The sequence below is a fragment of the Varanus komodoensis genome, unplaced genomic scaffold, assembly GCF_004798865.1.
Source record: "Varanus komodoensis strain SLA01 unplaced genomic scaffold, ASM479886v1 scaffold4, whole genome shotgun sequence".
In the NCBI taxonomy this organism is placed as follows: Eukaryota; Metazoa; Chordata; class Lepidosauria; order Squamata; family Varanidae; genus Varanus; species Varanus komodoensis.
The window spans coordinates 59,790,435-59,814,482 of record NW_025335941.1 but is presented as its reverse complement, the minus strand read 5'-3'; the positions used below and the strand labels follow the sequence as shown (position 1 = coordinate 59,814,482).

The 24,048-nt window shown below is 41.3% G+C and overlaps 1 protein-coding gene across 10 annotated transcripts in view; it reads right to left on the bottom strand.

Moving 5' to 3' along the window:
* Positions 1–24,048, bottom strand: part of PICALM (phosphatidylinositol binding clathrin assembly protein) — an 83,327-nt gene that overhangs the window by 41,719 nt on the left and 17,560 nt on the right. For all 10 annotated transcript variants that reach the window (XR_006415925.1, XR_006415926.1, XR_006415924.1 and 7 more), the window contains exons 2-5: positions 11,791–11,933; positions 5,829–5,904; positions 4,785–4,887; positions 751–844 (exon numbers count right to left, since the gene is read on the bottom strand). Coding sequence is in view for 7 of the 10 variants with exons in the window: in XM_044442584.1 (XP_044298519.1) it covers positions 751–844; positions 4,785–4,887; positions 5,829–5,904; positions 11,791–11,933 (416 nt within the window). In the remaining 3 variants the exon portion in view is untranslated. The remainder of the gene's footprint in view (positions 1–750; positions 845–4,784; positions 4,888–5,828; positions 5,905–11,790; positions 11,934–24,048) is intronic.

Sequence of the window (24,048 nt, the reverse complement as noted above, 5' to 3'; positions counted from 1 at the left end):
CTATACCACCCCACAGCCAAAGCTCTCTGGGGGGTTTACACAATCCAGAGAAACAAATGATAGAAATCCAGTCAAAATCAGAATAAAAAGCATTAGAAAGTTTAAAACGGCTAAAACAGATAAAAAGCAAACAATACTAACAACAAAAAGAGAGACTCTGTAATACCTTTTAATCCTCCTCAAGCCCCTGGGTGGCTGAATAAATCCTTTAAAGCCTCGGAAAAGAGGGCTGTCTTGACCAGGCATCAAAAAGTTGACTGATCTAGTGCCAGCCAGGACACAGTGGGGAGGTTATTCCAAAGATGGGGGGCCACCACTGAGAGAGCCCTTCCCTAGTAGCTACCCTTCAGACTCAGAGGAAGCGCCCAGAGGTTGAGCCTGAGTAGACGTCTGAGTAGATCAGGGTTGGGAGAGGCACTCTGACAGGTAGTGTGGTCCTAAGCCATGTGGGGCTTTATAAGTTAAAACCAAAATCCAAAATCTCTACCCAAGAACAAGAAGATGTTTATTAGGCATTAAGTGGACATGATTTAAGAAACCTCAACTAAGCAGTCTCAGCAAGTTTGGAATAACTTCCCTGACTTTAAAAGGCAATTCTAGCAGATGTGTGAAATTTGTAACCCTCCAGATAGTTTGCTTCACAACTCCCATTATTCCGCACCACTGGCCATAGGACAAAACACTTGGAGGGCCACAATTTACCCACCCTAAATAGTCTTAGTCGATGAAGAAACCAGAAAGAAAACTTACATTGAAATCAAGAAGTGCATCCATCTGATTTTGTATAATTGGTACAGTTTTTAAGAGTTTCTCTGTATTCATGGTTCTCATGACTCCGTCAGCTCTAAAAGAAAGGGACATGAGAAAAATATTAGTAAACAAAATATTTTTGGCATGATCTACTTACTGTAAGGAGACACAGATAATTCTTCTACAGGTCAGCAGAGTCCTGCTTTTCTCCCCTCTCTCCCCACTACCCTGTGCATCCATGCACATAAGCAGTGTATCAGGCCACTAGCAATAACTGAGGTTCTGTCATCAGGTGTCCTTATTGGCCTGATGCAGGTCACTCACAAAAGACGCTTGCCGCAATAGAATGAGGAGGGCTAGACAGAGGTACATGGAGACACGGGCGTGTTTCTCATTATCTTTAGCCATCCATCACATTTCTCATGAGCAAATGGGGAGGAAAGAGGGGGGGAAACAAATCTAGATGGAAGCAACCCTAGTTTTCAACCAGCCAGCAGCATCTCAGCCTACTTTTAAGTTCACAAAGAACAGCAACAGCCAAAAAAGTGGGGGGTTTAGGACTGGAGAAGCCTTTTATCAGAATTGCAGTTGATAAAATAAGAAATTCATTAACCAAGCAAAACTATCTTCTGTAGCCCCTGCTACAGTCAGTGCTTGCAGAACCACCTCCGAGAATTAAACTACTTCCTAGAAAAGTAACTCAGAAGATACTCAGTATTCATATTAGTAACACAGGGAAAATCCTAATCTGTTAACCTAAGTTTGAAGTTTTATGATGCAATTGTAAAGTGCTTAAATACTCTACAAAATAAAAAATAGGAGAATTCTACTGTCTATTCTGCTTTGCAAACTTTAGTGTAAGTGCTGTCAGCTTTTTGTTTTCCTGAAGAATTTAGACCTACATTTTTTCCAGCGTAATATGCATTATGTCCACAACAAGTCACAAGAAAAAAATTTCATCTAAGCAGATTCATTAGAAATTTCTCACCATTAAAAATTTTCAATATATATCCCACCTGTACAATATCAAGCAAAGCCCACATGCCAAGTCTGCAAATACCTTATAATGAGAAGAGCTTTAAACTAAATACTACTTCTTAGGCTAACGTTCTTTAAATCAAACATTACTGTCTTTTTGATTCAGATCTATCACGGTTTATTTTAATTACTTTAGCAGTGGTGCAGCCTTCCAGATGTTCTGGCTTCCCTCAACCCTACCCAGCAGAGCCCTACCCAGCGAGAGAAGAGTTGCAGGGCAAAACATCTGGACAGCCACAAGTTGCCCATTAGCGGCATATGCACAGCTGCTAATGAAAATATAAAATCACTAGCTGCATTTTCATTACATAGCACTTGCACTTCTTTGGTACAGATAAAACAAAACAGTGGAGCATTCAGACCAACACTGAAGTCAAAGGACAAAATGGAGTTAAGACAACCTTTAGTCCATGTGAAAAGGAGGTCTTCAGCTATGAACAGCAAAACAAGGCCATAATAAGTACAGGTTAGGGGACAAGTGGCTGGAGAGCAGCACTTGTGAAAGGGACCTTGGGGTGCTGGTTGACTGCAGACTAAACATGAGTCAGCAGTGTGGTGCGGTGGTCAAGAGGGCGAACGCCACCCTTGGTTGCACAGCCAGAAGCATGGCTTCTGGATCAAGAGAGGTATTACTACCACTCTATACGACTCTGGTGCGCCCGCAACTGGAGCACTGTGCTCAGTTTTGGACCCCTCATTACAGGAAGGATATAGCCAGGTTAGAGTCAGTGCAGCGTAGGGCCACAAGGTTGGTGGCCGGTTTTCAGGGGATGGGGTATGAGGCGAGACTGAGGGAACTGGGTCTCTTCAGCCTGGAGGAGACTCAGAGGGGATATGTTGGCGACATACAGGTATGTGAGGGGATGTCACATAGAGATGGGTAGAGACCTGTTCTCCCCTGCAGAGGAAGGCAGGACACGCTCCAACGGAGCCAAGCTCAGGGAACCCAGGTTCCGTTTGGATGCCAGGAAGCATTTCCTGACAGTTAGGACCCCGAGGGTGTGGCATGGGCTTCCACAGGAGGAGGTTGAGGCCCCATCGGTGAGGGTGTTCAAAGATAGGCTGGACGTGCACATGGTGGGCATGTCGTGAGCGGAGCTGGCTGGTGCTGGAGGTCAGACTAGATGGCCCGGGAGACCCCTTCTCACTCGCTCTGTTTCTATGTTTCTAATAAGGACAAGAGCAAAGCTACTGTTGGTAGCTTCTATCTGGCCAGGGTGACTTCTTTTATAATGTTATTTCTTTTATATTGTTATTTTTATATTGTTGGTTTTGTACTTTATCTTATGTTGTGAGCCGCCCCAAGGCTTCGGCGAATGGGGCGGCATAGAAATGTTTAAATAAATAAATAAATAAATAAATAAATAAATAAAATATCCCAAGGACACCAGATGCCACACTACTGCTCTGAGGCCACTGGCTATTGGGTACAGTGGGTATATAAACCCACCAAATTCAAAGGCATGAAACTAGCTGCTAAAGAACAGCAGCAGGAAAGGGCAGTTTGCCTCCATATATAGCTTAAGGAGTTTCCAGAAGCATCTGATTTGCCACAGGCTGCCTGAGTCAAGAGATCCAGCAAGGCCGTTCTATATTCACAGCAACAATGCTTCTCAAACTTCCCATCATTTCAAGCAAGACGGTGTGAAGCAGCATGGCTCTCAAGTTACACAAGTCCAACACTTCCTTGGGCTGCAGTATTAGTCACACACTTATTTGGCTCCAGTCTTAAATGATTACAGATACAAGACTAATGATGACTCTAGATGGGAGCTTGGCAATGAGGAGCCTCCTAACCTTTTTGTGCAAGGAGGGACATCTGGCAGTTCAAAAAAGGACTCTGTACACAACGCAAGTTGAATGCTGGGGGAAGTCAACCACAAAAACGATAGGAGCACCCTCCCCATTATCTGTTCTTGTGTTGCATGACTGTACACCAGCTCCCCACAGCATGGGTCCTCTTACCTTCTCTTAGAGCCCTCCTTCCTTCTGTCTCTCTAGCTTACCCCCACCCCATCTCAGCTGCTCTCTCTCTCTTGCTCTTCCTCCTCCCTCCTCCAGCTCCTCTTTCTTACCACAGCTCTGGTTCCCCTCCTTTTCCCTGTTGCACCAAAGCTCCTTGGTAGGAGGTGGAATTTACTCAAGAACAGCTGGATTGGGAATAAAGCGGACTTCCCTGTTCCCATACAAGTGAATGGAAGAATTGTTCCATTCACTTCCAGAGGGAAGAAATACCATGGCATCTGGCTCGTGGATTGTACAATGGAGACTCCTTTGGGGCGGGGGGGACAGTTGAAATTCCATAGAAATGCAAACATCAAAAGGCAGTTATGACAAAAAGAAAAAAATCCCTTTAGGAATGCTTGCCTTCTTATCCCAGTCCATCCTGGGCATCAATATTAAAAAAACAAATGAAACACACCTAGGGATCAGAGATCAATTTTTATTTTAAGAATTATATTTCTTAATATGTTTTCTATTATCATCCTTTTTCCTCAACAGGCATCAGCCAAAAAAGCCTTCCTGCTAGCCTGAAGTAACCCCCGCAACTCCCACCTCCAAAGAACACAGAATCAGCATGGGCATGCTTTGACAAAACATGTGTTACTGAAGCCTCACTATTCTAAATGGTCGTGCCAGATATTTGGTTCAGGCACTCTATCAATCCAGTGAACTTGCAACCTTTTTGCTTTCCCAAAATAAAGCATGCATGCACACACACTTCTCTGGAGGGAGGGGAAAAACCCCCACTGCCTGGGAATGAAATCATTACCAAGCAGAACACAAAGTACAGTGGTTATTTAAAGTATTTCTAGGCTGCCTTTCAGGACAAGTCCTCTCTTGGGTGCACACATAATCAGGCTGTAACCTTATCTGCTGGTTAATTATTTCCTTCAAGTTGCATTTTTATATCTTAAAAACCCTACGTATTTGGAACAGAAATTATGAACAAGCTAGATCTTTAAATGAATGGTTCCCACTAGTGAGATTCTTACCCTCTTTTTACTTTTGTGAAGTCAAAAGCAACTTGTCTGTAAGAAACTGCTTTTTCATTCAAATATCTGCTATACCGCCTGATAAATGTAGACATATCATACCCTAAAGAAGGGAAAGACAAAACAAGTTAAGCCCCTGTTGTCTGTGCAAGTTTTATAAACATTAGAAAGGTATACTATAGAATTAATATAAAGACTCATCAATTACTTTATAAAAGGGCAAAATCTCTGAATTGCTGTAAAATAAGTTGAGGCAAATAACCACAGAAATATCCAAGTATGGATGTCAGAGACATTTGCAATGAACTTAAATGAGTTCAAACTTCTAAGAATCCAACCCAAAGATTCTATGGTCTTGTATTTTTATTTTACGTAATTTATGCAAATTTAGTTGTTGAAAAATATGAAAGTGTGCATTTCCCCCATAAGCTGAAATTTGAGACTACACATTTTTCAAGCATTTATGAATTCTGTAGTGGATCCCTACATTTTCTAAATGGTGAACTTGAGCAAATGAATACAAATGAGTTTATGCAAGATCCAATGCAGTCAATGAATTGGAACAAAAGGTGTCTAGCAATCCAGAAAACATAGATGAAACAGATTTTCCACAGTCTTTACACCTCTGCATCTGAGAGATGCTTCAAACAATTATGCCATGTCTTGAGTTTCTAGCTTTCCCCCATTTCCCTTGTCCAAATTAGAACTTGCACATTTATACCATACCCACAATCCCAAACTAACAGATCAGAGTGTGTGTACTAGATTGGTTGGCTTAAACATGCACAAGAACAACATCTATGCCTTCTCCTTATTAATGTTAACTCCACAACATTCTGGGGAGAAAAGAGATAATATTACTATCCTAATGTATCCTGATCTACAGGATGTCATATAGAACAGTTCAAATATTGTTTAACATGCAGAGAGCTGTGGTACTCAAAGACTACACTGCTTGGAATGGCAACTTAGCTCTAAAGATATAATACTATGATACAAGTTGTTTGAAAACAAATCACCAGGTTAACAACAAATCAAGTTTACCTTGCAATCCACTTTTGTCCAAAAAATTGCTCAGGTTAAACAATGTGTTTCTGGAAGCCAGATACTGGATAAAGCGCTGAAAGCAATTAAGATAACTGTATTATTTGGCTGAAGTATAAGACCTCAATGTACTAATCAAGCCAGGACAAAAAATGATCTAACTGAGCATTCCTAGTAGAATCATGTCTATCACTGTACAGAGAACAGGCCTGTTCATGAGCAGCTATTTCAACCCCACCCCAAGAGAAAATAGCGGAAAAGAAAATGCCTCCAAGGCACAGTAGCCTGCTACTTTTCATCCAGAAACCACCTTCTGCCATCTCAACTTCATATACTTCTCTGCACAAGCAAGAACTGTTACGGCTAAAGAGCTGACACTCACATCAGTTGTCCCAAGACTATGCAATAATAGCTCCTCCTGTACATTTCCCCTTCCTTATTGGTTTTTGAAGGGGCTGTAAAGCATACTTATTTAACCTTGTTTTTAGTCTGGCTACTTTGTTAATGTTGTTTCCTGGATTGTTCTTTCCTGTTGTTTCTAATGCACTTATTTCAGTAATTATTATATGCTACCTTGCGCTTTGGAAAGGAAACTAGAAATATTTCAATTGAGTCATGGTCTCAAACCTGAGACAAGGAAGCTTAATTATTGGCATTATCTGTGAACGGACAAATCACAGTTTGCAGACAGGAGTCAAATCAGAATCAGAGCAGATGGTTTGCCATTCGGTCTGAATGATGGTTTTCAGGTATCTCCCAAGAGATAATGTCAATTTATGTAGCATATAACCAAAAATAAAAGCTGATAACCAGTTTGTGTCTGCATATGAAAAAACCACACAAGGGATGCTGTCCAAACCCCACCCCCTTTTTGGCTCATACTTTCCCATGTTCCCAAGCACCTAGAATACTTGGAACAAATGGGAAAGTGAGAGCACCTTTAAGACAATTGGGGGTGTGGGGGGGAGATGAGCTTTCCATGAAAGGAGTGAACTCTCACCACCTCTTTTTCATGAGTGCAGATCATTTGAGAATTTGTTTTGGTTAGGCAGATCACCTTCTGACAGCTGTAGAAGTTATTTGGAGCTTCTTTGAATCAATATCCAGAGTTAGTACCTTCTGCACTTTGCTAGCAGGTACCTCCTTGGCCATTGCCCAGGTGAAGCTGCTCATTGTCAGACATCAAAAAAGGGGGGAGGGTGGAATATTTGTGCACAGTAGGAGGTTCCCCCAAAAATTAGTTTATACTTTACTAATTTATGATTAATTTACACAGCCCCTCCAAAGTACTCCAAGAGCCGGTCACTGGGGTTTCTGAAAGCCTGCTGTGAAATTAGTGATCCTGATCTCCAAAGGGTGGGATGGGGGATCTGTGGCAATCCATAAATAGCTCACAACTGCAACAGGGAGGATATGCTGGTCTTCCCACAACATTCCCTGGGGAATCCATTTGAAACTACTCAAGTGCACACTGTGGGCTGTTCACAGAATCCACCCACCCACAGCAGCTTATTGCTTGGATGGGTAGGCATGATGCGCAAATGCAAACTTTGGCTTGGTATGATGTTCAAACCAATCAATGCAGCCTAGCTGTTTACCTTCCATTGTGTCATGTGTTTGTGTGCAGCCAGGCCAGAGTGCTTGACAGTTTCTCCTGAGCAGGCTTTGTGAAAAAGCCAGGACACATTTTGGTAAGATACAAAATTTGAAAGGTAAGAAATCCTAAAGGCTAAATTTCAGTAATATGGAAATACGTTCATGATTTATCAGAGGGTGGGTGGATTGCATAAATAAAGACTTTTGCTTTGTGTACTTGGTTTGGACAGTTTGAGAACAATTGCAATGTTGATCCGAAACAAGAGAGAATCTATAGCTAATTTTAGATGACAACTTTTTAACACCTGAACCACCCAAGCTGGTGGGACAGCAAGCAGAGACCTTTAGTCAAGAATACCAGCAGAGAGTCTATTGGCACACCTCAGACAGTGCAGCAAAATGTGTTTTGTTTGGCAGTCTGTAAAAGCAAAAGGCACGTTCCATTCCACTTGGATCTCATTTCAACAATGAAACTTGATCATTACAACACTGTTCTACTCAGAAGAGTGAACAGGATTACATGCACTTAAGGAAAGCCAAACTGTCAACAAGGAGGTGGAGGGTGGGGGTGGGGAATCCACGGGGGGAGGGGTGGTGCGGTTTAGGAGCACTCAACTTGCCAGCTGTGGCCCACGTCCCCAGGACTTACCAACAGCTGCTCACCTGCCTGCCCACTGCTGACACCGCGCCACACTGTAAGAGCCCCAGGTGAAGCTGCCACCACTGACGAAGCCTGCGCCCGGCTCCTCCCCACAGTGTCCTGCGCTCCCTAGCTCCTGTGCATCTCCCCCCACCCCGCAGCAACGATGCCTGTGAGAGGGGTCGAGGGCAGGGGGCATCCACAGGGGGAGGCAACAGAGCACAACTCACCAGTCATGGCCTAGGCTGTTCAGGGTTGGGTTGCGTCTGGGACTCTGGTGGTTTGCACTCTGGGGGTAGGTTAGGTTGGATAATTTCTATTTATTTTTATTTATTGTTATAGTTGTTTTATATAGGGCCAGTGGCATCTCTGCAGAAGGACTCTGATTGTTTTAATTACACAGCATCCAGCCTGGGTAGTTAATTTATATTGTATTTTATTTGGGTTTTAACAGTTATGGGAGGGTTTCTGGGGAGTGGATGGGCACCCCCATTGGGGTGAGCATGGGCAAGGGAAGATATGGTGCTGGGGGTATGACATGTCAGTACAGAAGAAGGGGGGGGTACAGAAGAAGCTGCTCTGACCGGGGCAGCTCAGGACTTCATGGCCACAATGACAACCATGCGGCTGTCTCAACAGGTCATTGGCCCAATGCATGAAGGTCACACTCTAGACCTGGTTTTCTCAATGGGGCAGGAAGATGGTGATCTGGAAGTGAGGAACTTGACTCTAACCCCATTGTCATGGCCAGATCATGTCCTCGTGAGGTTTGAACTCAGGGCCAGTTTCTCTGTCTGCAAGGGTGCAGACCCTGTTAAGATGGTCCACCCTTGGAATCTTCTGGTGGATTTTCTGGTTGATAAAGCTGGTGCTGTCGATGCCTGGGCTGATTTGTGGAATGGGGAAATGACCCGAGCAATTGATACGATCACTCCTAAACGTCCTCTCCTGTCATGCAGAGTCCACTTAGCACCGTGGTATTTGCCTGAGTTGTGGGCAATGAGGCAGGCTGGGAGACAACTAGAGCAGAGGTAGAGGAAATCCTGTGGATGCATGAAGGAGTGCATTCTTCCCTATATGCCCCCTCACCCCTTTGAGATCTGAGGCAGAGGTCCTTCTTCGAGAGCCCTCACTGAAAGAGATTAGGAGGGTGGTTACCCAGAGGAGGGCCTTCTCTGCAGTGGTGCCCCAATTATGGAATGCACTCCCCAGGGAAGTTTGCCTGGTGCCAACACTTTTCTTTTCAACGCCAGGCAAAATCCTTTTTATTTTCCTGTTGTTTTAATGTTTAATCAGTTTTAATGCGGTTTCATATTCTTGAATTACTAGGTGCTGTGCCATTTTATCTGTTGGTTGTTGTAAACCATCCCAAGATGCCAGTAGATGGATGGTCTATAAAAACTTTGAACGAACAAACAAACGATTTAACCATGCAGTATATGATGCACACCTCGGATGATTCACTTAACTCCTATTCATTCCTTAGCTTTGGGCAGCCCACAGCTTCCTTTTCCCTCACTGATCAAACACTCAGCAATGCCATTGACATGAAGTGCACAGTATAAATAAAGCTTTTGTAGTAACACAGCATGAGGTAAGGGACAGCTTTAAAGATAAGATCTTGACTATATTTCACATGGTTCTGTGGCACCACTGTATGGGCATCATTGAACCAATAAAATGCAAAAGTATTCTTCCTGTTCCCAGACGATTATCCCCAGAAGATTTCTCCCTAGATATAGCCACACCCATGATAACACAGATCTGCCCAAATATAGTAAAGTCTGAAGCACTGGATTTAAGCTTAGATACTAAAAAGAAAAGTTAAGAGTTTATACCATTTAAATGTTTTCTACCATACAAAACTGGAACTAAACAGAGGTTGAGGAGTGGGGACAGAAATAAATACATTTTGTCAGTTCAGCTTTTATAATGATATGTTATACTTACATAAAGACAGACAAACACCCACACACGCCTTTCTCATGGATGTACTTAAATAAAGATTTTGAATGCTTCTCAAGACCCAAAGAATACAAGTACACACAAGGTGCTTCTGCATGTACAGCTTAAGAGCCAACATCTCCTTTCTGGCCGTAACTTTGACAAATTTACCCAATGGCATGTATAAGTACACAGTTTTACCCAAGAGTTTTAAGAAAGTGGCAGGACTTAAAAAAAAAAAGTCTCTTCTAAAACGTGAAAGAATCACTGCTATGCAAAAGTTCATCATATTGTGCTAGGCAGAAGAATGGTCTGACTCTGTATAAGGCAGCTTTACATGTTTATCCATCTATCTTAAGGAAATCTTAGATGTAGCCTTAGAAGAACATGAGGCATAGTTCAAAGAGGAAGATAAGGAAAGTCCCAGTGTGCACTGTAGAACCAGCTGGCCATGCAGGCTGGAAGATTTTCTTGATTCTAGCCACTGATTTCAACTGAAGATTTATTTATTCTTCAAAACAGTTGCCAAAGTAATTTAATTTTATTATATTGTAAGGGAACCACTTTTTCTACAAACATATTGGCAGGAATGGGCTCTCTCTATGCTGTGGCAACAGAATAATAAAGCCAGGGTTGTAAATCTTTCTAGACTGACAATATATAAGCAAACTATGCATCATTATACATATCTTTAAAAGTCCATAATTATTATACATTTTTGTAATTTCTTAGTGTGACCAGTAAAATGGGCAAACTACAGTGGTACCTTGGCTCACAAACTTAATCCGCTCCAGGACTCTGGTCATGACCCAGATTGGTCATGAGCCAAGTTAAATTTCCCCATAAGGTTCAATGTAAATAAGGTTAATTCGTTCTGTAACTATTTTTTAATTGGAAAATTGTAAAGCAAAGTGACAAAGATTGCGGCCATCTCCCCCGCCCCACCCTGAGCACAAGCGCAGCCATCTCACCCCCTCCCCCAGCATGACCACGATCACGCCCCTCATCCCTGCACGTGCCCATCATCCCAGTGCGCTTGGGGGGGGGGAGACGGGTGTGACCACGGGCGTGCTGATGGGGGAGACGGGTGTGAATGTGGGCATGCTGGGGGGGGGGGGAGACGGATGCAATCATGCTGCGGGGGGAGATGGCCAAGATCGCAGTTGCACTCCTGTAGGAAAGACAGGTGCAATCATGGGTGTGTTTGTACAGGAAAGATGCGCACAATCTTGGCCATCTCCCCTCCACCCCCAGCACGATTACAGCCATCTCCCCACTCGGGGGCGGGGGGGAGGTGGCTGCAACTGTGGTCGCCACCCAATGCAGAGTTCATGACCCAAGTCAAAATTTGTATCCGCAACCTGATTTGGTCATGAACTGAGGCGTTCGTGAGCTGAGGTGCCACTGTATACCTTATTGTTGTTCTACTGGCCATGTTCTTGTTTTCCTATAGTTTAATACTGTAGCCATAAAAAGTAACAGAAACACCAGAACTATATATAGTTAAGACCAAGATGGTTGTTTACTTTGAAGCTAATATCCCCAGCAACTTTAGACCAACTTACAAATGTGCCTGTCTTTTGGAAGCTGACTTTACCTTTTGACTTCACATTTCACAGTGTTTTGTCATGGGATGTGAATCAGTTATGCCTTCTTCCTCAACCATGATATTCTCAGACAGTTTTAAGCACCATTAATTATTTCCACTGCAGGACAAAACTCAAGTTACACCAAGAAAGACAAATCTTTAAAGTATTAGTGATTTGCGGTATAATCAGTTACCTCATTTCCATACACCATTAGATGGTGAGTTGTGATGAGGGACTTGAATACCACCACCCAGCTACTGTTCGCTGTCCTTTCAAACAAGCTGTCCGCCAACTGTGGGATATTTACGTTCATCTCGTTTGTGCACTGTATTAAATCTGCAATATAAAGAAATGCTTATTGGTATTTCTAACAAACAAATTCAGGTTCCAATCAATGAGGGAATGTTCTCCAGGTATCTCAGTTTGTAAAACTATACACCGCAGGAATGGGAAAGAAGCAGATGGACTTTTCCAGAACATGGTTTCTAATGATGCCCTGGGAAATCTCAGGAATTCCATGATAAATGCTTAAGAGTTCCTCTACAGCCAAAATACTGTAGGAAAGGTTCTGTGAAGAAAGACAGTGAGGAAGATACAAAACCAAGCAGGCCTGCAAAAATAGCAGAATGATATAAATTCCTGAGCTACTGAAGCTTTTCATTCAGCAAAGAGGGGAGGAGACAAAAGGTTTAATAAAAGTATGGAAAGTATGAAAAATTTATGTTCATTCTCAACCATTATACAATTAAATATCCAATGAAATTGATGGCCCAAAGGTCCAGGAGCAACAAGATGACATTTTTCATACAGCACATAATTACCTTATGGAATTTGTAACATCATTCTTTAAACTTATGCCAACAAAAAGACAAAATAAAGAATTCATGAAAACAATAAAATACAACAAAGGCCTATGGTGACACATCGAAGAGACATAAACTGAAGCTGAGACTTCTTGCACAAGGATCCACCTAGACCCTTCCTATTAAGTGTCCCCCCACTCCCACCCCACACAGAGTTAGACAAGCAGTAAAGCACTAACCTAGGCTGCATCTGCACAATCATCTTAATTTCCCTAGAGTGCTTATGGGGCCAACATGGGATTACACATGGTCCCTGAAGCACTCTGAAGAAATCAGAACAGCCAGGTGCGTCAGCCTGGTCTAACACTGCAGTTCCCAGCATGTCTACCTACTCTGCGGGGGAAAGGAAACCCTCTCTCACTGGGGCTGGTTGAATATAACAGCAGCAAACTGCAGATTAATTAACCACTGATTTGCCATAGTGTGTGCTGGGTGAGTTCTGCAGCCTTTTAAAATATTCAACTCTTGGCTGGGTCTATTGAGGTTGCTATGTGACACCTGAACCTGGACACTGTATATCATCCATTAAAACACTCCCAGTCAAATAACAATTAGTATAAGTTAACCATGGATTGTTTAACCTATGATTAACTTAGACATCTGGTTTGCACTTAACTACAACCTACCGTACAGGCTGAGGGCTTTTTAAAAAAATTATGAAAAACTTGTATCATGCTGTAACTATGGGTTATTCACTAGAAACAACATCTGTACCAAACCTGAAACTGATAACTGGACTTCCAAAGTAAGCAGTAAGAAATTGTTGGCATAAAGCATAAGCTTAAATTCTAAACAATTACTCTGCATTGTCAACCCTCTTCCTTTTACAGCAGGAAAGGAATCCAAGATAATTTCCAATTTCAACCTGCATACAGTGCTGGGAGGGAAAGTAACATCTTTATAAGACCCAATAAGCTTCTCTAACAGTTCTCCAAGCAGTAACTATTATGCACAGCTTCAGTTTCCCACTCAAGTGCTACATAAAATGAGTCATGGTTGGAAACCTATGTGCATACTCCAAAGACCACTTCCAACTAAGCTCTTCCAGATGCAAGCTCTGAATGGAGTATTATGTTACTTATCTGAATACCTGCCTAATGTGTGAAGTGTCTCAGATTTGCTTATTGGTACTGGAACACTGAGAAATAACCCAAAATATGAGACAAATAAAGAAAACCTAAATAAAGGCTTTGACTATTAGAAAGAACAAAGCCAAGTTATTCTGAGAATTTCTCCAAAGTTAGAGACTTTTGTTTGGCAACCATAGAGATAGTTAAGTGATTTAGCAGATTATGAATCTGAAAGCAGCACTGCAGCTATCTAAGTTAGTCATACTGCTGAATTTTAGTTTAATGTGTTTAATGCTACAGAGTCCAGGAAAAAGGGGTGGAAGAGGCAGGGATACAAGTGTGAGCAAACAGCATAAAGAAAAGGCCAATCCTTGGATTTTTTTCCCCTTGCCTGAAGCTTCTATAAATGAAGTCTTTCAGAAATAAAGCCTTAGAAATACTCATTGGAGAGGTATTCACCATTTCCTTAACCAACCCAAATAGTTTCCCACCTCCAGCTTTCATGACTAAATATTAGCATCTGGCTGCTGACAACTGAATTACCTTGCAACAAATCCAACTCCTATTCAGTTTTATAAAAAGATATACTTACTCTATAAATTTTATTTGAAAGACTATAAGCATTTTAACATTTCCAAACTTTTCAGTTTTTTGCCATGGAGTTTTATGTGAGCTGGTTCAAACTGCAGGACTGTAAAATAGGCGGGGTGACCTGAAGCTGTTTGGATTCAATTTTTTTTTGTTCACAGCTATACGGCTTACATCATTCACACCTACAAAAGCACACTGCAGACCAAACACATGCCAAAACTATTAGTTTTGTGCATGGTGTCTGCATATTTTCTGTATTTTCATTGAAGTCTCCCAAGTTTCACTTCATATAATGTTCCCATTCATATCCAATATTATGGAAGTGTTTTCAAAACCTCAATCTCCTATTCTTTTGAAAGGAAACCCTACCACCCCCGCCTCTTTAAATATATCAAGCAAGTGCTTTACATTTCGTAACTTCATAAGACTTCACAGGCAATTTAATAGTTCAACAATAACAGTATATTTCATCTTCCATACCTACTCAGAAAACAAAGATACTGTGATTTCTCTAACTGAAGGCCTAAATTACGTAATACCCATTTTTTTCAAGTTTCAGAGCAGTACGTTTATTACGCTCAACATGAAATTGCTACCTAAATTGGCATCCTGAATAAATTTCTTTCCCACTATTCTTCCTCATTATAGGGTAAATGGTTCCTAGGTCTAAGAGAAAGGCTTTATCTTCTAGATGTGGTTTACGTCCTTTGAAAGATTAGGTACTCCTACATCCACCACGATCATTGGAGGTCCACTGGAGTGCCTTTTAGCAGCTTTAGCCAGTTCACTAGCTCTAATCTGTCCTGGACTGGCATAGCTCAGCTAAAATGGTACCGCAAACTCAAGACTAGATTACTACAATGCACTCTATGTGGGGCTGCCCTTCAGGCTGGTCTGGAAGTGGAAGCTAATGGAGAATTCAACCGCTCAGCTGTTGGCAGGAGCTACCCCTTTTCAGAGTGCAATAACTTTGCTGACAAAACTGCACTAGCTATCCATTCACTATCAGACCACGTTTGTTATTATTGTGTAAAATCCTAAACAGCTTAGTAACAGAATGTTGAGAGAACTCTTTTCCCCGTATCAATCTGCATGTCCACTGGGTCATCAGATGACATGTTTCTGGTGGTTCTACACAGACCTATCAGCCAAATGGAACTCACTCAGAAAGCCTTCAGTGTAGCTGCTCTATTTCTCTTGAACTTCCAGCCTCCAGAAAGTTTTATTCGTTCTGTTGTCATACCTTTTTTATTGTTCACCACTGCAGAATCTGTTTAGAGCAGTATATAAGTGCTATAAATAAAAAGTTTCAACACGTCTACCTACATAGCAATATAAGTATTCTGCTTTATCCAATGATGTGAAACAGCCTGAGCAAGGAACAGCAAAATACAACACTTTACCACAGTTAATTATATCTATGTTACAGGAGGAATTCAGCATAGGAAAGTAGTACTAAATGTTCTGTATAATTATGGTCCAATTTCAAACATGTCCATATATGTGAAACACCTACAAACATTAAGTAAACCTTTCAAATAAAGCATTGCTTCTTGACAAAGTCTTTGAATCGGCACTGCAAGGAGAATATTAAGAATCCATCCCCCATTCACAACTCCAAATAAAATGTGAATGAGAGTACATGTTGTTTGAAAATGTTAGATATACTTTAAAAAGTGTAAGGTTGGAACACAGAGCAGTAGTTGGAAATGTACAAGAAAGTTGTTTCAGTTCACAAATAATTCAAAAATGCTCTATTTACAGTCTTGAAAACAAATGTAAACAGGAGAGCATGTTCTCTGCAACTGTTCACATTTCCTGAATTTGTATTCAAATACTGCACTCCACTCCAAAAATATGCATTTTCATGTTTTGTCAATGGGGAAAGTATATACATTTGAAAAATGTGCATTTTTGCCATTTGCACAAACTTAATAAAACAAGTCACATACATGAGAACAGGAGCAAGCAGAATCAACCTTTGAATGAAGTTAAGAGAATTTTGGTGAACTTGAGCTTCTATGGATCTCCCATTCTTCTTCTTCTTCTTCTTGTTAGTCGCGAAGTTGTATCCGACCCATAGCGACCCCATGGACAACATTCCTCCAGGCCTTCCTGTCCTCCACCATGCCCCAGAGTCTACTTAAGCTCACATTCTACCTGCAGTATTTTGTGCAGAAGATCCTACAAGGCACTAAGGCTTAAACCAAGTAAATCCAAATTCCTTATTTGTCTAGAAAGTACAATATGTACAATGTTTAGTGCATCTGCAAAGTTGATCGTAAGATGGTCTGCCTGACTGTTCCAGAAACTTGATAAAGTCCAAAGCCTGAGTTCTACTTTCATCCAGCATGCCATGCTCTTAGCTCTATTTCCTCCCTTGCTCTGCCCCCCTCCCTCCCTCCCTCCCTCCCTCCCTCCCTCTAATTTTCTCTGCCCCTATCTAAACCACCAAGAATTTGCTAAAGGAGAAAGGCTGGAGAAAGACAGATTGCAAATTCCTTAATTAGGAGCAACACTCAGGGTTACTAGTCTGACAAAAGCAAATACTGTTCATTCCAAGCTTAACACTATCAGCCAACTGCCCCCACAGGTGGTTCACTCCCCTAGAAGAACCTTCCATTAAGTTTAAAAGGTACATCAATCCAGAATGGCAGAGCTCCCCAGAATCTCAGTAATATATTGTACCTGATACAGTAACATACACATTTTAGACATGTGTTGAATATTTACTAGAAATGTGTTGCATAATATATAATATATTAACATATCAGCATATATACTTGATATATTAAGCATATATGTGTTCTCATCTTGTGCATACTGCAGAAATATCACAAGTGTCTGGTATGGGACTATGGAATAATCTGGCAGAAATATTTTTTCCAGTGTGGCCAGATTGCGCTGAAACTTAACACAGTATCACCAATTAAGCTACAGTTCCCCCATCCTTCCACCTTGAGAATCCATTCTTATTTACAGCATTTACAGCATTGCACATCAATATTGTACCTCTCTAAAACAAGCTATAATATTCCAGAGTAATTCATAATCCTGCTCTATTTATTGCCATGGAAACAGGTATTAGCAATTCCATATTAGGAATCCATTTATGGATTAAGTGGGCAGGAGAGACAGTGAGCTTTCACAGGGGAATTTTGCAAGTAATTCTTTAGAAGATGAGGGGAAACTTTTGGGGGCCATGGACACCTCTGAACATTTTGAAGAAGTGTTTTTTGGACTCTACCACCAAATGCTGTGGTAGGGGGAGTACTTCCCCCAAGGCCTTGCCTTCTGAATCTCTCCCCTTGCCACTTTCTGTCATCACCTAGATTTTCTCATCCTCCCACTCCCACAGAATTTCTCCCCTACCATCACTGACACTGTTTTCCTCCTCTTATGTTTAGAAGAAGTAAATGGAAGTAGAGCAACAACTTCATTTTTATTGCTCATTTCTACAGTACCATGTTAACATTAGATGAATATATGAAAAATTAGTTAAAAAGTCATGTTCCAGTCAAGTGTGCACATTTATAGAAGAGTGGGGGAAATGAACCTTGGTAAAAGCAGGTAACTTATTTGCTTTTAAAGTTCAGTCTCCTCAAATTATTCTAGCATCACAATGTAAATATTAAACAGCAGCTCTTACAGATGTTAGCAAAAAGAAACACCAAGCCAAACGCAATCTCAAATAGCAGCTAGTTCCCCAGTTGACAATCTAAGCCAGGGGTCTGCAAACTTTTTCTAAAGGGGGCCAGTTGACAGGTGCCAGCAGTGGGTGCGGGCATGGGGGGGAGGGGGGGGCGGGTGCACATGCATGCGCACACGAGACGAGGCGGGAGCGTGCAGGGCTAGGCGCCAGCTTGCTCGTGAGGAGATCGAGTCCAAAACAACCTCCTCGCGAAGAAGCCGCTGCCAGGCGCACGCACAGCAAGGCGCCAGAGATCGGGAGGAGATCATTTTCTCTGCCCATTGAGTGCAACACCTGTGTGGTGGGGTGGGCTGGTTAAATGGGCATGGCGGGCTGGATCTAGCCTGCGGGCCTTAGTTTGAGGACCCATGATCTAAGCTGAAGCAAATACTCCATGTCAGGGAATCCCATAATAAAAAAATACAGTCTGAATTTCTGAAACTTTTTTAGGGGAATAAAGACCATATACACTCTTAATACCCCATATAATCCTATTAAAAGTGGGATGTCTGAAGCTGTATCAGTCTGACTTTTCATCTGGCACTTTGAATTTTATGATCCCTATTAATTTGGTTTCACCTTGATTTTTTAATCTGGCTATTATCTCATCTCTGTTAAAGATAATTAGCCAGGCATAATATTAAAGGCACGCAGCTGTCCAAAGGGCAGCAGTGTTAAGACTCGTAGAAACAAGTATGTTTCCACTTCTTGAAGAAGAATGAGAAATAAGAAATATATATTAAGAACTTACAAAAAGAAACATGCATTATGTCTATATGTTGAGAAATAAGTGCCTTGCTATTTAGTCTAGTTTTTATAAGGTAGATAACAATGGACCAGGTAGGAAATTTCCTCAGAATGCTGAAAAAAAAAACCTTTCCATCCGTTTCTGACTGCACATTCCTAATCTCCCCAGTTTCTAGCATGCACTGTTGAAATAGGAAAGTGAGATTTTGTATGTGCATACATCTCTCTGATCAGGGAAGAGATGAACAGAGGGTAGATCTCCATATATACCTGGGACTTCAGTCCTCAGAAGTACCTGCCGGAAGGGCTGATAGTCATGAATGCAGAGAACTGAAGTCCAAAAACTATCTACTTTCTGCCCACCTCTGTTCTGGAATACAGCCAGCACACCAACTGAGGAAATGCCCTTCTCACCAGCAAAAGACTTTAGCCACCCAAGAAGTAACTTAGCTTAGCATCCAGATTTTTTTTAATGCCTAAATGCCATTCTGCTTTAAAAACCATGAAAGGGAAGAGATGTATTACACTTATCATTTTCTGTATCTGCCCTACACATTAGAGAGGTCATTTATCTCTATTACAAGGTCTGGGAACTCCCAGATGACAGGTTTTGAAACCCAGTTAAAATAAAAATGGACAGCTACATGATGATGTTCTATACCCAACCACAGGATTGAGCATACTATGTGAAACAGCAATTAACATGGCCAAAGAACTTGCTTCATCTATAAAGGAAGCTTTTTGAGACAGACTACATCATAACTCCGTAATGGCAATCAATACCTATTTGTCATGACACCTAATGGGGCCTCCCATGTTCAGAGATAGTAATGCAGTTGAATACCAATTGCCGGTACTCCCATATGTACACATACAATTAGATTTTCCATCTGGGAAATTTTTATTATTTATTTTTATTTATTACAAGCATTTATATCCTGTCCTTCCATGCAAGCACTCAGGACAGCTTACATAATATAAAATTCTGAAAGACAATAATAAAACTACAATTATTAAAACATCTAAAATTGAACATTATAAACTAAAAAATAAAAAAGGAAACATAGAAAGTGCGACTATGAAACACAAAGAAAACAAAAAACTTTAAAATGTCTAAAACCCTTAATTGTTAAAGTGATGGTTAAATAAAAAGGTTTTTACCTGGCACCGGAAGGAGTATAATGTCGGCACCAGGCAGACCTCTCTGGGGAGCGCATCCCATAGTCTGGGTGCCACTGTGGAGAAGGCTCTCCTCCGGGTAGACACCCTCCATACTGCCTTCAAGGAGGGTTCCCAGAGCAAGGCCTCCCCCGCTGATCTTAAGGGGCATGAGGACATACAGGGAAGGAGGTCTGAGTGAACATATACTGAAACTTACTGTTGTATACTAGTTAGAGGATTGAACTGGGACTCAAGAGATTGGGGTTCTAGTCTCTACTTAACCATGAAGCTCACTGGGTGACTCTGGGGCAGTCACGGACTTTCAGTCTAACCTGCCTCATGGGATGTTGTGCAGATAAAATGGAGAGGTAGACGAAGATAATTTCTTAGGTTCCCTGCAGGGAAAATGGTGGAATATGAACAACAAATTAGATGAGAAGTAAGCAGAAGGTATGTCTCCAGATCTTTTGGAATTCAATTCCTAACAGCCTGGTCAGTCGCCAGTAATTCTAGGACCTTAAGTCCAGCATATCTAAAGATCTACTTTCTGCTCAATGATCTTACTCATGAAACTGAACCAGACATTCCACAGAATGAAGTGGGAGCAAAGTTCACACCACGTGGGCAATACTAATACTAACCTGCCAAGTTGGATTTCCTATGTTGCAACTTTTACTTTTGTGATCATTAGAACTCTGACTTTTGATCATCTCCTTGAAGCAAGGTGCAAATTTTCCAACTCAGCAACAATGTCGCTTGTAATTCTACTCAGAGTAGACAAGACTACAATGCCCTCAATCCCACCATATTGCATAACATATTTTAATACCAATCATTTAAATAAATAAACCAAGTCCTAAAGGGTATTCTTCCCCCAACTCTATAGGAACCAGGGAAACACAAACAACCTTTAAGTGGACTAATACTCAAAGACCAATTTTGTTACATTGCTCAAAAAACCCAAAACCACACAGGACTCCCACCACCAGAAATCTGGTCAGTTTTGTGGCAGAACAGAATCTTACTAGATATGAGTACAACAATGCATATTCCATTAGGGGTTTGTGATCCAGACACTACCTTTACATAAGCCTTTTGTAGGAAGAAAAACAACATTCCTAGAGGCAGGACAGGCTGACATCCAAAGTTCTAAGTCCAAAGAGCATCAAGCTTCAGATTATAAATATGCACCTGATCAAGTTTACTTCTCTTTCTGTTATTGAACAATGGGAATGCAGGCCTTAGTGCTAATTATACGCTTTGTCATTTAGCATCCTGCACAATCCCAACAGGTAGACATTATAATTGCACACAGAGTTGTTCATATGAGGAGCAAGATTTAACATTGGCTTGGATCTCCCCACCCTCAAACGTATTAATAGACCTGCCTGTTCATCTAGGAAAGAGGATAGACAACTTGTGTTCCTCCGGATGCTTTCGCCTCCAACTCCCGACAACCCTAGCCAGCAAACAAAAGGGTGTTGTGATCCTCCATATATTTTGGCCTACAAACTGCCCTGGTTCAAATTCCAACTTATCCATGAAATAGAGAGTGACCTTTAGACAGCAAATCACTGTCTCATCTAACCTACGTGACAATCAAGTGGAAGTGGGAGGGGAAGAACCTAGCAGAGCTTTTTTAAAAACAATGACCAACTTCACTCCCCCACCCTTCTTTGTAATTTAGCTCAAGCTGAAGAATTCAAGCTGCCAGAAAGCCCCACTATATCAAAGTGTAGTAATCTAGTTCAGCACTGTTTCCCACCTCCAAATTAGTTCCTGAAACTTGGTATTCACCAGGCAACATTATTTACCATAGCTAAAAGTCAATGACAAGCCCAATTTGCATTAAGGTGAAGCAACTTTTAAATGCCCAAACAAAAGCAAACACAGCCATGAGTGGCTAAATGCTCCTTGCCCTTGTTAAATGCGACTGTATGTTAACTGTTAGGCTGGCCTTACTGAGGACCGCCTTCGCCTAATCCCACTGAAAGCTCTAAAACAGGACAAACATTCCCCATTTGCAACTATAAATTAAAATGTCTGGAGGGCCACAAATGACCCACCCCTACTCTATATAGAGACACAAAACAGGAGTAAACTCTTTCATTGAACTTAAGTTTACTAAACCCATAAAATAAAATCAACATGCATCCAAAGATCATGTAAGAACCACTCCTGTCTCCAAAGAACATGTGATACCATAAAAGAATGAGTGGTACCTGTACTGCAACTTTCCTAACATAACTACACCAGATGCAGGCTTTGATTTATGAAGCTAAGAGAACTCAGGGACTGATGTAGCTGTTGAGAAAATGAAAACTATCACAAATCTGGCAATATACTATGTAGGTTACTGATCCAATTTTCCTTATGGTAATCACAGGTACTTTTCAGATTCAAGTCCTTCCCTCAAAGAAACAAACCACATTTCTCCTTTATTCTTGTATTTATATGTCACCCCCTACTCCTAATGGAGTCTCCAGAGTCTTTCAAATATTCTGGAGTGGCAAGGGTCAACAGTAAAAGAGTACTAACTGAGCTCTCACTAAAGAATTCCTAGACATATCAAGATGAAGAACCTCTTGCTAAGAAAAACACTGCCAGAGGTCAGATGTTATGTATATGCCCAGCTAAAATGCTGCTAAATCAGTTTTGTAACAAGCATATTTTCTGGTAATATCAGTTTTATGTATTGCATTTCTATACCACCCAATAGCCAAAGCTCTCCGAACAGTTCACAAAACTTAAATCATGAAGTATGGATGGTATATGAACAAAAAATGCACCATTATCCTCAAGAAAATAGAATGAAAACAAAACCATTTAAAAATGTTAATTCAGTATGATTTATGAACACCTATCTAGCATCAAGTAAAATTCTTCAGCCACATTTCTGAAGGCCATTATCTTTTAACTGTTTTATTTATGCTCTCCCTCCTCATATCATAGGGACACTTTGCCAAAACATGAAAATGCAATTCTGAAAGCCACAAGACACCTTCACATGGTAATCAGGAGTTATTTCAGTTGGCTATATTTAGTTTTCAGTTTTCTTGTAGTATGCACTGTTTAAACTAGACAGCTGATAAACTCTTAAGTAGCAACAGCTAAAAACTCACTGTCTAGGTTTCCCTTCTTTCTTTGATGCACATGTTGTTGTTAGTAGCGAAGTCGCGTTTGACACATCCTGCCCCCATGGACAACATTCCTCCAGGCCTTCCTGTCCTCCACCATCCCTGGGAGTCCACTCAAGCTCACTCCGACTGCTTCAGTGACTCCATCTAGCCACCTCATTCTCTGCCGTCCCCTTCTTCTTTTGCCATCTATTGTTCCCAGCATTAGGCTCTTCTCCAGGGAGTACTTCCTTCTCATTAGGTGGCCAAAGTATTTGAGTTTCATCTTCAGGATCTGGCCTTCTGAAGAGCAGTCAGGGTTGATCTCCTCTCGGACTGACCGGTTTGATCGCCTTGCAGTCCAAGGGACTCACAGGAGTCTCCTCCAGCACCACAATTAAAGGGCCTCAATTCTTCACTCAGCCTTCCTTATGGTCCGGCTTTCACAGCCATACATTTCAACTGGGAAAATCATAGCCTTGACTATACAGACTTTTGTCAGCAGGGTGATGTCTCTGCTTTTTAGTATGCTGTCTAGATTTGCCATAGCTTTCTTCCCAAGGAGTAAGCATCTTTTAATTTCTTGGCTGCAGTCCCTTTCTGCGGTGATTTTGGAACCCAAGAAAATAATGTACATGTACATATATCAAAATGCACATTTATAAGTGTGTTGTGCAGCAATCCCACCCAATAAACAGTGAACTCCAGATCCAGGAAGTCAGTGCTGTTTTATGATGGAAAGATCTCAATTTATCTTAATTCTGCTGGGCTATGGAGAAATCACTGGGTTCTGATTTTTAAAACAAGGATTCCAGAGTGAGCCAAGGATTTGAGGAGTTAAGCCATACCATTTAAACAGGGGAGCACAACAATATAAAGCTATATAAGTATCTGCATGGTTGGAAAAACCTTTAGAAAGCTACTTTGAAGTTATATAGGCAATTCTAACTCTTAAATATATTTTCCTTTTCTTCTTCCCGTCAATGTAACTTGTGATGCACCTAAAAGTAAAACAATTTGTAGCTATTATGTCTTTCTGAAAATCTGGTACTCTCCAAATGCATGGGATAACATCCCATCAGCATCACATTGAAAAAGGCTACTTTAAAGGGTTTCACAATGGTTGTTTGAAAGACCATTTCATAAATCCATTTACTTAAAGTTAGAAACACTGACTGCTTCACCCAGAGGTCAGCTGAGGTATATTGTTTA